The following is a 14,213-nucleotide window of genomic DNA, read 5'->3' as shown; positions in this document are numbered from 1 at the left end:
TATTTTGCCACCCCCAACCAAAGCTGAGCTCTCAGCTGCCGCTGCACATGTAATATGTAATGGCGATCTACAGTAAAGAAGAAGACAAAAAAACGGGGACATGCGTAATGATGCGTAATGCTCACCTAAGAACGGGCGATGGAATTTCTGGAACAAGGTTTAGAGCCTAGGAAACCTACACCAATGACGACCGGTCTAAACAAGGGCTGCAGGGGCGGGTCGAGAGCCGGCGGTAAACTCAGTCTCAGGCTCGGCTGGACATGTAGGAACATAACCTTGAACTGGCGCACGGGCGTTTACAATTTACACACCGTACTCGTGGACTGTATGCAGGTATATCTGATTAACCCAATCTTCCATTTCTATATGTACTTTTTGTGCGACTTTATACTGCAGTAAGCTTAGAATGACCCGCATGGCAAATATAATACTTCATTTTCTGGATGAGGACACCGAGGCCACGGTGCATGTAGCATGTTACTGCTTGCTTTTGCTTTTGCTTTTGCTTTGCGTATTAGTATGATATGAGTATCGGTATGAAGCCGTGCACAATAGTGTGCTCCGTCCTCTTGCTCCGACCAGAGCTCCGAAACATAAATCCTGCAACCTAGAACAGTGGAATCCGGTCACCGATTATTGAGATTTAATATGAAGATAATTGAACCGCCACTATGTAAATAGTAACAAAGCCACGAAACAAGGCACTGCCTCAAAATCAACTTATATGAAAATTACACAATTAATTAACTTATACCACACATTAAACATTAAACACGCACGCTCTAGTCTCAATCACATTGGGTAACAACCCACAGCTAGTAACTCCTATCTACCAGCCTGCCCCTTGCACGAGCGTACATAGGATCTAAGCGCGGGAGCATCAAAACAAAATATCGGTCCAATTTAACTGGTCTCCTATTGGTATTTTGGGCCGGCATGGAATATTACAATAGCTCTTGGCGACCTGAGCGGTATGGGTACTGAGTTTGCTATGAGGGATTTGGGACTGTTTCCGAGATTGGAGGCGTTCACTTTTTTTTTTTTACTTTTTTTCCGTTGTGTGCGCTGATCATGTGCATGTAGGGTTTGGAATTTGCCCTTGCCCTGTGCCCTACCGAGTATATTACTAGTTTTGGGTTAGGTATATGTACTTTGGTTTTTGAGGGCGTTGGATATGACAGGGATCCATTGGTTGTGTTGCTTTTTTGGCGTATGTAGGTGGGAGATAAGACTCGGGATGGAATTCCCCGACTGGATGGGTTTCCGGGGTGTGGGTTGTCGGGAGTTTTGGTTGAAATGTGTTCTTGTGCTCATGAAAGGAGAGAGTGTTATAGTAGGTTGGCTTGCATTGGTTGCTGACTGCAGAGTGTTGCTTTATCAGATTGCTCGGTTTCATAGTATCAAAAGTAAAGTCTTCTATATTGGCTGCTGGCCTAGAATATATACATGAACGCGTTCTATTTGAAGATATATAGACGTAAGAGAGCCAGTATGTGAATGGTATCAACCAATGGCAAACTGCTGCACAAAGAATGGTATCATAAGTTGAAACCCAAATCGCTGATCCTTGAAAAAAAAAAGCCAATCCCGGATGCTGAAAAGCTGGTGACCGCGAGCACATAGCCCGGGTATGAATTAATAAAGACAAAAACAAGACAATCTATGCCACCATGTATTCTCCTTCGCCCCGCTTGGCCTGCATGACTCGGGACCACCGGAAGGCCTGCGACGTAGGTGCCCGACCTCCAGCCAGCGGAGATGGGGGTCCGAAGTCGCTTGGATAAACGGGATACGAGGATTCATCAGAATACTCAGCCCAGATCCGTTCTAGGAGCTCTAAACATGATAGGTTGTTGACAAAGCCGGAGTCCTTGGAAATATCCTTGCAGCGATTTCGGATGATCGATCGGTGATTCTCCTCGACACACTCCGACCCGACAATGAATAATGGCCAGAGAAGGTATACATCTGACTGCACGGTATAAAGACAGTGCATGGCCAGTTGAACGAGGTGCTGGATACGTCCATGCCGTGACGGGAGAGTTGGCTCAGCTAGACGTTCACAGTATAGAAGCGCGGCATGGCGGAAACACTCCGAGATCTGGAAGACGTCCTGGAGATTCTCGGGGGCCACTTGGTATGCAGATGTGGAGGTCTGCGGCATGGTGTAGTTGGTAGAGTTCCATGACATAGTAGATGCAGACAAAGGTGGAGAAGGGAAAGAGGCTTCAGCAGGTGGGTCGAATCGCCAGGATTCAAGTCGCTGCCTAAGTGAATACCATTCAGTCCAGAATTCTGGAGAGGATGGACGACGGGACTGTTCGCTGCTCTGCGGCGGTGTGGGGAGGGAGAACCCGTATCCGGGAAGCGGCATGGAGCCAGCCATAGGATCTGGAGTGACCGTCTCCCACCCGGGGAATAGCATAGAGGGGGGAAGAGAGGCGGTGGAGACAGCAGCATCAGTTGGGCGCGAGAGATTGGGGGTTTGATCCTGACTGAGAAGGTTCAAGCGACCAAGCTGGGAGATCAATTTGAATAGACGACCATCACAACCAGCTAGGTTCTCCAGACCCCATTCTCCATCTGTTTTTGAACTGATCTCCAAGCATGTCCCACGAAGCTGTACATCACGATCATTTGTAGTAGCTGTAAGTGTATCGAACCATGAGAACATGCGGATGAACCATTTGAGATCTTCTGTCATCACACGAGAATGGCGCATTCGGATCGCTAGGAGTCTTGTCACTCCTGCAAATTGTGCCCGGAACTCGGCAACACCAGTGTCACAGCCATGAAACAGGCAGAGCATTAGAAGTGTTGCCAGTACCGAGTCTGACAGTCTTCGACGGGGGTCAGCCAAATCGGCGTTCAATGCCTTGACGGCCATCCCGCGGTGGTGATTCTCTTCCCTCACGTATCCTTCCGGAACCGAGATGCCATAGCGATCTTGGAAGTCTTCATCAGTAAGGGCACGGTGAGCCATCGATGCCATGCGTGCTGGTAGTGTTCTTTCAGTAGAACGATGGTTATGTTCTCGCCTTTGTCGCAAATTACTTGTAGCCAGCGTTGCAATTGCTTCTTGTAGAGCCTCGCTTTCCACGGCCAAACGGATGACATGCGTGCGGAATGGATTTGTTGGGCTGTCAAAGGCAACAATCATGGGAGCAATGACTTCAGCATAGTAGCTGATGAGATATCGAAGACGGGGAGTCTTCCCCACGGATCGCGCCAAAAGAAGTTGAGATAGTGATGGAGAATGTGCAGCGTTCCAAAGCATATGGTAATTAGAATCTCTCTTGACATCCTCTTCATCAACATCTTGTGACGATGGTGGGGTGACAGGCTGATATGGAAAGGGCATTGCAGTAGGCCAGACTGGAGAATTAAAGCTGGCTGTTGGGCTCAATATAGGAGCATACTGCAATGCCGTCTCCGGAGTCATGTATTGAGTAGTATTTGGAACCAGAGGTCGGGATGGTAATGGAAGCCCTGAAATCTTGGGTGTCGAAGTAGCCGTGTTAGACCACGACTGGGGATCTGGCATATCCATTGTCCACGGCATATCGAACCCCGGCATCCTGGGTGGTGAACTTTCCATTTTCACATTGGCTGTCCCAGCGTCGAACGATGAGACTGCCGGGCCAGTGACTGGAGGCACCGGAACCGAAGCATTATAGGGAGCCCGCGATGAAGACGGTCCACTGCTGTTCGAAGCCTTTGGTTGTGGTTTCGCAGGTGTCGCTTGCTCTTCCGAGTCCATCACCGGCAGCTTCTGTCCGCGGAGCTTGCCTCGGCTTGCGACTCCAACCCCCCACGTCAATGTCGTCTTGTATCCTGAGCATTCGCGACCAAGTTCGAGGCACTGGGAGCAGTAAGGTCTGCGCCGATCACACCGTGCCCCTCGCTTGGAACAGGCAAAGCAGTCATCGGAAGCCCCGCTGACGACGGTTCTCTTGCGGCGTTTTCGTACGGGAGCATTCGGATCGGTCTTACGTGATTTCCCCTTGGGCGCCGGGTCTCGAGACTGAGGGTCTGGATTATTGGAGGGCATCATGGACGGATGATCTGGTTGCCCGCACGGGGTCCATCTGTTGAGACCGCGAAGGCCCGGTGAAAATGTGAGGGCAGTTTCAAGGTTGCGGGGAACGGAACGTGAGGAGCGGAGATTTGTAAGATCGGAATAAACTGCCAGAGTAAAATCTGGGGAATAGCGTAGGAGAGTTAGGGAAGAGGAAAGAACTGAAAAAGAAAGGAAGAGGCGTGTTGGGGGGTGGATATGGGATCTGCCCAGTGGAGGATGATCCGCGCTCTAACAAGACGGGGCGTTCGCGACTGATTTCTCTCCTATCTGGTTCCACTCGGTGATCATGAAATAATCGCGCATCTCAACTCATTAATGGCCCCTGCACATTGCGCCTACCTCGGCTCTGAGGAGCGCAAAATTGAGACCGGGGATGTTTTAGGGTCTTGTGCCTTGTTTCCGCAGTTTGATATATCTGTTTCAATCCGCATAGACTACATTTCGCGAACTTGCACACTCCTATTAACATTCGGGCTTAACAGCGTAGACTAAATATGACCCGCCAAGCCTGGACCAATCTTCTTCCCGCCCAGCTCCGGGATGAACGCCACACTCTTCAACACCCTCCTTTTGTGCTAAGAGCAGGCATGTACACTGTATAAGCCTGTACAGTCTATACATGGTCTCAACAGTTCAACTTCATCAGTAAAGTGGCCGTGCGCCGCTCCCTGAACCCCTGGACCAAAGCGCAAACTTTCCGAGTCAACATTGGCGTCATTGACCATGGGTGCATTCCGCCCTGGGAGGGCGAGGTCCCTCGTCCTGGCCATGCTCTCTCTGATCCTTGTCTGCACTGTCTACTTTTATTGGACCCCGACCACCGCATCCTCCACCGTCTCCCTAGTCCCGAATACAGCCTTCGAAGTCCCCCTCACGGAACGCCAAAAGGACTTCTGGAAAGTCCTTCGACCGATCTTCGAACGACACAACCCCAACTGTCCTTCTCCGGATAAACTCGGCGATGTGGACGCCCAACATTTCGATCCGACGAATGAGTTGCCGAGGCCCGACCTGACGTCCCTGAGCGAGGAAGATGAGCGGAAGATGGAAGAGGCCCATGCGAGCTTCATTCAGGATATCAAAAACTCGGGCAAGGAGTTGAAGCCCATTCATACCCCGGGGAAGCGAGGGTTGGTCTCTACGGCTGGTGCGACGTACCTGCCCGTGTTTGTGTCCTCGCTGCGAATGCTTCGCCGCGCGGGGTCCACATTACCGGTTGAACTCTACATGAAGGACGCCAGCGAGCACGAGAAACGTGTTTGCAATGAGGTGCTTCCTAAACTTGATGCGCGATGCCTGGTGTTGGCAGATGTCGTGGGCAAAAATATCATCGAACACTATCAACTCAAGATCTTTGCGGTTCTTTTCTCGTCCTTTGAGGAGATTGTCTGGATGGACGCCGACTGCTTCCCCCTTGGCAAACCAGAGGAGCTGCTCGACTCTGAGCCATTTAAATCCAATGGCCTAGTGACCTGGCCCGACTTCTGGGCTTCCTCCGCATCGCCGCTATACTACAGGATCTCACGACAGGAGGCGCCATCCATGGCTGCCCGCCAGTCGTCAGAAACAGGGGCTTTCTTGGTCTCTAAGAAAACCCATTTGCTGCCACTCCTATTGGCCGCCTACTACAATTTCTACGGTCCGTCTCACTACTTCCGCTTGTTAACTCAAGGCGGTCCTGGTGAGGGCGATAAGGAAACCTTTATCCAAGCTGCTTCAGCACTTGGTGCACCTTTCTACACTGTCAGTGAGAGGGTCCAGGCTATCGGACACGCCACTGCAGATGGCCTGTCTGGATCAGCCATGGCGCAGTCAGATCCCCGCGAGGACTACGCCTTGACGCAACAAGACAAGTGGCGTGTAAAGGACCAGGATGTGGCCCAGGCACCACACATTTTCTGGATCCACGCAAACTACCCGAAGTTCAATCCCGGAGACCGGATCTTCGGTATGGGATGGGAAACTACCCCCACGCTGAAAGAAGATGGTTCTGATGGACGAGCCTGGACCGCACCCGCGGAAACCGTTGGGAGATTCGGATACGATGTCGAAAAGGCATACTGGGAGGAAATCAAATGGGTCAGCTGTAATCTGGAGACGGCCTTCAAAACATGGGAGAACAAAGTGGGCCTGTGCGAGCGAGTCGAGGAGTATTGGGGCCACGTCTTTGCTGGACCGCATGACGATGATCCCAAGTTTACTCTAGATGGCTGATGGCTGACCTTGGATCTACTGCGCCATACTCTGCGCTTCGGGCCGCTTTCTGGTCTTTTCAGCTTCTTTCCCGCCCCGGAGTCGGGTTACTGTGGCTTGGACACATGTCCTGCATTATAACGTTACCACACCTCAACTCCACCACCGGAGAACCAGACCACAAATGTCACCTACACTGACCACTGTTGATTTTCTGCCTTTTTCCTTGGGCCTGCTGGAACTGAAGTGTCTGGACAATCTCTCCTTGATCATTTGTTGCGGTTCTCCATGTCGGCAGAATTTTCCTCCCTAGCAGTCGATCGGTATGGGTAGATGCGTTCAAAATGTTCTCGCTAATAAGTCGAGGCAGTCGGTTTTTAGGGTCCCTCTTTTTCTGGTACAGAGCCTGAACTTCACTCGAAATGAATCTCAGTTCTCCATACTGGCAGGTGATCTGGTTCTGAACCAACGTGATGTACTCGGCCTGTTTCTGAAAGAGATATTGGTACTCTTGTAGTTGCGAGGAGGATCCTACGCGATTTTCGTCCACGGCCTTTTTGTTGCATGCCGCCATCTCATCAAGGAAGCGAAACATGGCGCCATCCATCCTCTCGAGGAGGTGCATTCTCTCACCTGGGGACATGCCCCCATTTGCTGGTCGGTAAAGAATGGCACTTCGTACCTATCATCTCTGATTTTCTGTAGGCGGCGGACAAATTGCTCCCGCTGCCCATTATCATTGATGGATTGAATAGAGGCACTCCACCCAGTTGCCCATTCCATGCTGTATCTTTCGTTTATGCGATTGAAAATGGGCAATGTTAAAAGGACCCCCTCTTGTTGATATTCGGACCCCCTCTCCACCTGTCTAAGCCTAATTAGGGAAGGCGTAGTATATGTATCTCACAGTGTCTTTTTTTTTTGTTTTAAGACCTTCGGAACCCTAAGAAGACGTCTATTTAACTAGCTACACAAAGCTAGAGTGAAAGGACTAGACTATAACACTATTGTGTTAGACCCGCTGGCAACCCGCTACGTTGCCAAATTCATACACCAAACCGGTCTTCTTACTTAGATTTAATATGTAGACTAAGAAGAATCCGATAATAAAGCTAAAGACCTAAACCTAGAGGTTATAGAGCAGAGTCCCGAAGACGCTAGGTACTCACTACCGCTTGCTACCACGTTTAAGGAGAGAGCCTCACTTAGCTATTCGAATACACGCTACAGGACTAAGCGATCCCTAGACGGCCTAAAATAACAATAAATAGCAATCGAGGCTAAAGTGAGGACATCGGAGAACGGGGTTTAATCTACAGCAGTACTAGTTGGCTAGGATCTTGATGCGGAAGTGCGTACATATCTCGTGAGAAGAGGACATTAGAGAGGTAGAGGTGCATCTACGGGTTCATTTCTGTATTCAATACATCACTAGCATTGAATTTTCATTTATATAGGCTTTTTCGACGCATTTGCAGGTTTATAGGTTTGGCTTACATGTAATAGGCTGGTGCTTCCACTCTTTGAGAACCAGCCTCACATTTTGTACTAGAGCATGATCAGGCGTACGGACACAAGTTCTTGCTTCAACCGGAAAGAAGCGCCTGCATAGCCATTACGATACTAGTTAGGCTCCAACAGGTTATAGAACTTTAATTGATTTGATTGATTGATTGATCACCAGCGGTGTAGAGGTCTTCTGCTTTTGTGTACTTTTTAAAACTGCACTCAGATATCATTATATCGTACATAAATGCAACAACATCCATCCACACCAACCCAAGAAAGGTTGCTATTTACTATATCATAACATCATAACATAATTTAGTGCTTGATGCCCTTCTCACGAAGGCGCTGCTCATCCTCAGCCTGGAGGTCGGCGTCAATCTGGGCGCCCTTGGAGGGAGCGTTGCCGTGGACCTTGGCCTAGAAGAATCAATCCGGTTAGCAATTGCAAATGACGGAATGAGGAAGAGTATATGATGTGGTGTCACTTACGGGCTTGGTAGGATCTTGCTTGCTGAGCTCAGCTTCCTGGTTCTGGACGTCGTTGTGGTGGTGCGAAGGGTCTTTCTTGTGCTCCTGGGAAGCGAGCTTGTTGGCGATGGAACGGCCATCCTTGGAGTCGAGGTTCTGGTGGCTGTGTGTCTGGCCTTCCGCGTAACGGGCGCGCTCCTGGAGCTCGGAGACGGGTTCGTTGCGCTGGTCACCAGCTTCATAGAGGGCACGGTTTCCGACGGAGGATTGTCCTGACATTTTGGATTGAATGTATAGAAGAGTTTCGGAAAGGGAGAGAGGAAAGGTTGTTTGTTTTGTTGGATTATAGAGAAGAGTGATTGAGGGGGTTTTCAGCTGTGATTGATGAGAATTCAAAGTCAGAAGCTCGACCCTTGGTCTTATAGTTGAGATTGTACTTGTGATGTCATGCTGGAGTCACTGAGATCATAGTGGGGCATTAACCAGGTTGGATGGCGATGACAACAGTTTCAACCCTGCGATTTCTGATCGCATGTGCTCTGGACCCTTCTTTGGTTTTCTCTTTGCATCACTGCAATCAAGGAAGTTGCTTGGTGACATTGTTCAGTTCGTGCGGAGATCAAGGGATCCACTTCCTAGTCTTTTTCCTAGGCTTCTTCTGACGTTGATGCTTGTACCTGGAAATCTAGTGCCCTGCCATTGAATTACAGCACGGATATTTGATTCATTTCATAGAGGTAATTGATATTCCATATTATGGTTTTGTGTGCTTTTGGCTTTCGATCGGAAGTCAATCATCACGATGGTGCAGCATACCATTGAATATGCTTGACACTGCAACGAGAAAATAAGGTGCATGTCTGCATGGTAACCTTGCTTATTATTTACCAAAGTCTACGTTGAAGTACGTTAGCTTCGATTGGAGGCACGTCCGTTTGCACTTATGAAAGATAATTCCTACATACCTCGGATAATAGTGAGGCCGGGCATCAGTTACCTCCCGCCAATATGGCCATCAACCCTACATTTCTGGCGCATGTTGATGTGGGTAGGTAAGCTGGCCATTCCGAGCAGTATTATAAATGTAACGAATTGCAATGTTCAGTATCTCTGTGTGTTAGGAAGGCGTGTAATGAATCAATGATACTGTGTCCAAGATATATTCTGTAGAACTATACCTGAATTCACTGTCGCATCGTCACTGATAGTCCATTCGCCGTAAATCCTTACGCTAATCTATCTATATAGAGTAGAAAGAAAGATCACATTATAAATTGACGAAAATTCTGCAGTATAATATGATTCGCGTTACACGCAATTTGGGTTGGCCATACTAACTCGCTTACCGCACATATCATATTCTACCAAGGAATCGATCTTCGTTATACTGTAGATGTACAGAAAGATCCAAGCACAGTATTTGTTGGCAATTGACTTCGACCTAATCATTCAATTGCAAAGGATAGCCGGCCTAACCTGCAACTACTTGTTCTTCTTCCTGGCGGACTAGAGGTCAGAAAGAACAGGTTTATCTCACTTCTCAAGAGAGCCGAGCGCATAATAGCAACACGCTTTCTTCGTATCATTGCTTCCTTCTTGCCAATTTCTACAACGGCGGGTATGTCCATATCGTTGAGGTTATAGCGTGTCACCAGGAATGAGCGTGAGAACCATTTCGCGAAACGAAATCGAACCGATGACCAAAAGGCGCTATACGTAGACTGCTCAGACGGCAGGAACTTTGCTTGGGGAATATCAGCCTCCAAATCCCACAAGCAAGCGTCTCATATATTGTGGAGTCACCACTCCTTTTCGAAGTATAGACTCATCAGCCCCATTAAGAAACCCCCGTGGCCGAGGGTCGATATAAAGATCTAGCATGAGGCATTGGAGGTTCTGAAGTTTCCGAAAGCCTTGTAGAGTTCACATTATTCTCGACTGCCCATTGATCCTCGAACCAGAAGACGAAGTTCTTCTAGGCGGGGACAGGACTCAGCCAGTTCGGTGATCTCGAAGAGGCTGAGCTTGTAAAAGTATTTGCTAGATGTGCCTGTGAATACCATAGGTTAAATTGAATACCGGCAATTCCTGGTGTGTTTGTTGCAGCAGAAACCTCATGTTGTTTATACTCGCGATGTGCGGGCGGTGAACCGTGGAAGCTTAGATCTCTGACGTATTCACCGCTAATGCACAACCTCGAATAGTTCAATTCCTGTAGAGTAACATATCGCTCATTGCTTGAAAGGCAAAGGGCTCGAGGATTGTATACATCTGCGTTGTCCAACATGCCTTGAACACGTTCCTGTAGCGACCCACTCCGGCCATCGGAGAGAAATGCGTGATTGAGTGATATCAACCTCCCAGACCATGTTCGCGCGTATACCACTCCAAGCGAGCCGAACACTAAGGCATACAACAATCTGCACAATTCCACAAACCTACCAACCGTACAAAATTGCCACAATGAGCACCTCAACCGAGCCAGCAGCACCTACAAGCACAACAGAAGTGCAACCCCGCTTCTCCGCGCTCTTCACCGAGCTCGAGAACCGGTTCAAAGCAACAAACCTCGGCAGCGATAAGTGGTACGTCCTAGCAATTTCCACTCTAGCCGCAAGCCCAGACCCAGAGCGCGCAGACCAGCTCTACCTTCACCTCATCCAGCAAGAGCAATACACCACCTCCGCAGCCCGACAAGCCCTGATCCGGCGATTGCGCGAAGCACTCGTCAAATCCGTCCCAATTGTCGGAGTCTGCAAGCCCATCGAGGCAATCCTATCCATCGCCGAGGTTGAGCGCGACGAGGATAAGGATTATACCTTCACGCGTGAAGGCTGGCAATGTGACCAGGCGAACCACGAGCGAGGCACGGGGTGGATGCAGAAGCTGTATTCGCGGAATACAACTGGCACGCTAGATTTGTTTAGTGCTCACCGGGACTTTTCTTGGTTGTCGAAGGAGATTACTTATGGGTTGTTTTTGTCGGATCGGACGGTTCTTGATGATTTGGATACGCAGTTGGTTGTTTTGCCTGGTATTATGAGTCAGAATTTGCCTAAGGAGACGCATTGGCATATTCGTGGGACCAGACGGATTGGGGTGCCGAAGGAGGAGGTCGAGGTCATTTGGGATTGTGTGCAGCTTGTTGCGCAGTTCTTTGATGTTAAGCTTCATAAGGTGCCCACTGTTGAGGCTGTTGAGTATGATGTTTAATCTACACTTTATTAGATCTAGATTTGATTAGGTACGTGGTTATGTGGAGGGAGACTTGTGTTTTAAAGTCTTCGTACTTATTCAACGAACGAGGTCTATAAAGCTTCAACAGCCCTGGTACTTGGAGTACTTGTAGAAACTCATATCCTGTGTTTACTTGGCCTGCTGATAGGCTGCAAGGATACTAGACTAATGCATTAACCATAATTCAGGTCGGATTTGCTTTGCTTCCAACCTATTCTCATATTCTAATATGGTATGCGAACTTCCATTCAATTCCACCCATTCTTGCCTTCTCCCAAAACACCAAGTCTGTTCTCTTGGTAGCTTGTGAGGCATGTGCGTGAGCTGAGCCCAGATGGTCTACTTTCGACGGAGCTAAGAACTAATTGACTGCATTCTCTTTATAGTAAAGGGGACGCAGGCACTAGGTGAGACACAGACCAAAGTACACCTCGCCGCTAAAGCTCCGGTGCGTAATGGCAATCGCAGGATAAACACGTCATCCAAGGTTTGATCAAGTACATTAAGACCAAGGCTGCGGCCAATCCTTCCCTGTAAGCTCCTAACGAACTCCTTTCTCAAAATGACCTCCTCTCTCAAAACCACAGCCCTCCTATCGAACTTATTCTGACCGAGCGCCTGATTGACATGCCTTCCGAGACCGTCCTATCAAGGCAGGTGGCTAGTGGGGCGCCGAGATTCACCAATCTGGGTCAATTAGCTCTTGCTCGCTAAGTAATATTGAGTGGTTAGCTTTTTGCTTGACTTTCAGAAACCCAAAGGAGATAGACCGAGACGGGCGTCTAAACAGAGCCAAATAGGAAACAGGGCTTCATACGAAGCCTAGAAATGAGACCATAAGACATACAGCTGCCGTGCAGCAGGTTCTGCGTTCTCTGCGAAGCGGCGCATGGCTCTTGTGTGGGCTCGTAGATGCACTGCGCGTGGAATGACGTTCTCCGCCGCAATAAGCGCCATGAGTGCAATGACCCGGGGCGGTAGTAATCTCGACGGGATCTGTCGTCAAAGTATGACGGCTTCGCCAACTCGGACTTCTGCCGAGTGGCAGCAGCTTCAGCCTCAGCGACGCTGATTGTATCGTATCGTGGAAGCTGGCGGTTTGATGCCCTGAACCAGTACGAGCGTGGCCCGTTCTTCGTTCGTTAGGGACGGTACAATACACCATCAGGTCTTTGCTGCGAGACACCTTGTAAGTTCTGTGGGCAGATAGGCGTGGCAGGAAGTGCATAGATAGAAAATGGGATGATGTAGACGAATGCGAGGATGTAGAAGAGAGTACATAAGAAGTGAGAGATCTTCGATTATACACCAGCAGCTTGGCAGGATTAGGTAGTTGTTAGGCCTTTGGCCGATATATCTTCAACTTAATTGTTATTTAGTAAAAATGCTTGAAAGTTATTAGAAGCGAGGATATAATCATCCATTGATCATAGTAAGCTCTATGCCGCTAGAGATGCATCATGCTATAAGGAGTTATACCTAGGCAAGGGTCGGTTATATTTCAAATATTATATAGCTATACCCTTTTTCTCAAGGATAAAACAAAAGCAAACAGACCTACAGTCAGGCCATTTCGTACCACCCTTTGAGCAAGAACTTCATAGACCCCCAAGCTCCAGAGTATACAAACATTTAGGGTTGTGGCAGATAAGAGCCGATAAGGAAAAAGTTCGCAAGCGGCCGAGCGCGGGGCGAGCAACTTCGAATCTCACCTTTACCCAACCACAGAGCATTATTCAATATGGTTAAACGGAAGGATCTCGGTGATGTCCCTATGGGAGGCACCCAGCCTGAGGACGACGATTCCGACGAGGTCAGACTGGCTAGATCCCACTGGATCTCGAGCATTGCTAACAGGACTGACGACGACAGGATATTGACATGGTCAATGTAGACTTCGAATGGTTCGACCCACAGCCAGCTGTCGATTTCCACGGCCTGAAGAATCTCTTGCGCCAGCTGTTCGACAATGACGCCCAGATCTTCGATATGTCCGCGTTAGCGGATTTGATCCTCTCGCAGCCTACATTGGGATCGACGGTCAAGGTCGATGGAAACGAATCGGATCCCTATGCCTTCCTGTCGGTTCTCAACCTACAGGAACACAAGGTACGCAAATCGCCTCAGTTTTACAATCCCATGCATACTGACAATTGCAGGATAAACCTGTTATCCAAGACCTGATCAAGTACCTCAAGACCAAGACTGCCGCCAACCCCTCCCTGTCAGCCGCCAACGAGCTCCTCTCTCAAAACCCCGTCCCTCCCATCGGACTCATTCTGACAGAGCGCCTGATCAACATGCCTTCCGAGACCGTCCCGCCCATGTACAACATGCTCCAGGAAGAGATCGCCTGGGCGATTGAGGATAAGGAGCCTTACTCTTTCTCGCACTACCTGATCTTCTCCAAAAACTATGAAGAAATCGAGTCAAAGCTTGACCAAGAGGAGTCCCGGCCGCAGAAGAAAAAGAAGAAGGATGGCGTGAAGTCCGAGCGCTTCTTCTTCCACCCCGAGGACGAGATCCTAGAGCGTCATGCGCTCTGCTCCGGCTCTATTGAGTACACTCATAAGTTTGACGAGGGACACTCTGACTCCAAGCGTGCATTCCAGGAGCTTGGTATCCGTACTAATGGTAGCTTGATGCTCATCGAGGCGGCCAAGTTCGAGCCTATGGTCAAGGCTGTTACTGAGTACCTGTCTTAGACAACATCATGACCTTTTAG

The 14,213-nt window shown here is 49.1% G+C and overlaps 6 protein-coding genes across 6 annotated transcripts; 3 read left to right on the top strand and 3 right to left on the bottom strand.

Annotated features, from left to right (window-relative positions):
* Positions 1–1,660: 1,660 nt before the first annotated feature.
* Positions 1,661–4,051, bottom strand: PENARI_c008G00245 (Zn(II)2Cys6 transcription factor; the record flags this gene model as incomplete). Its single annotated transcript, XM_022631270.1, has 1 exon — positions 1,661–4,051. One exon carries the CDS (start codon positions 4,049–4,051, stop codon positions 1,661–1,663), a length of 2,391 nt encoding a protein of 796 aa, XP_022488579.1.
* Positions 4,052–4,804: 753 nt separating this feature from the next.
* Positions 4,805–6,295, top strand: PENARI_c008G11944 (alpha-mannosyltransferase; the record flags this gene model as incomplete). Its single annotated transcript, XM_022631674.1, has 1 exon — positions 4,805–6,295. The coding sequence occupies one exon, from the start codon at positions 4,805–4,807 to the stop codon at positions 6,293–6,295; it is 1,491 nt and encodes a 496-aa protein (XP_022488599.1).
* Positions 6,296–8,098: 1,803 nt separating this feature from the next.
* PENARI_c008G05995 (uncharacterized protein) lies at positions 8,099–8,530 on the bottom strand (the record flags this gene model as incomplete). Its single annotated transcript, XM_022631471.1, has 2 exons — positions 8,099–8,200; positions 8,273–8,530. The coding sequence occupies 2 exons, from the start codon at positions 8,528–8,530 to the stop codon at positions 8,099–8,101; spliced, it is 360 nt and encodes a 119-aa protein (XP_022488473.1).
* Positions 8,531–10,714: 2,184 nt separating this feature from the next.
* Positions 10,715–11,464, top strand: PENARI_c008G04833 (uncharacterized protein; the record flags this gene model as incomplete). The annotated part of the gene is made up of 1 exon (XM_022631435.1): positions 10,715–11,464. The coding sequence occupies one exon, from the start codon at positions 10,715–10,717 to the stop codon at positions 11,462–11,464; it is 750 nt and encodes a 249-aa protein (XP_022488486.1).
* A 720-nt stretch (positions 11,465–12,184) lies between these two features.
* PENARI_c008G10863 (uncharacterized protein) lies at positions 12,185–12,653 on the bottom strand (the record flags this gene model as incomplete). Its single annotated transcript, XM_022631637.1, has 3 exons — positions 12,185–12,198; positions 12,336–12,595; positions 12,649–12,653. The coding sequence occupies 3 exons, from the start codon at positions 12,651–12,653 to the stop codon at positions 12,185–12,187; spliced, it is 279 nt and encodes a 92-aa protein (XP_022488474.1).
* A 576-nt stretch (positions 12,654–13,229) lies between these two features.
* PENARI_c008G00656 (protein-transporting protein BCP1) lies at positions 13,230–14,193 on the top strand (the record flags this gene model as incomplete). The annotated part of the gene is made up of 3 exons (XM_022631285.1): positions 13,230–13,301; positions 13,361–13,597; positions 13,648–14,193. The coding sequence occupies 3 exons, from the start codon at positions 13,230–13,232 to the stop codon at positions 14,191–14,193; spliced, it is 855 nt and encodes a 284-aa protein (XP_022488591.1).
* Positions 14,194–14,213: the final 20 nt, after the last annotated feature.

This window comes from Penicillium arizonense (assembly GCF_001773325.1).
Source record: "Penicillium arizonense strain CBS 141311 chromosome Unknown PENARI_contig008, whole genome shotgun sequence".
Taxonomy (NCBI): Eukaryota; Fungi; Ascomycota; class Eurotiomycetes; order Eurotiales; family Aspergillaceae; genus Penicillium; species Penicillium arizonense.
Note: the sequence above shows the minus strand (reverse complement) of the source record. Positions and strands in the feature narration are given on the sequence as shown.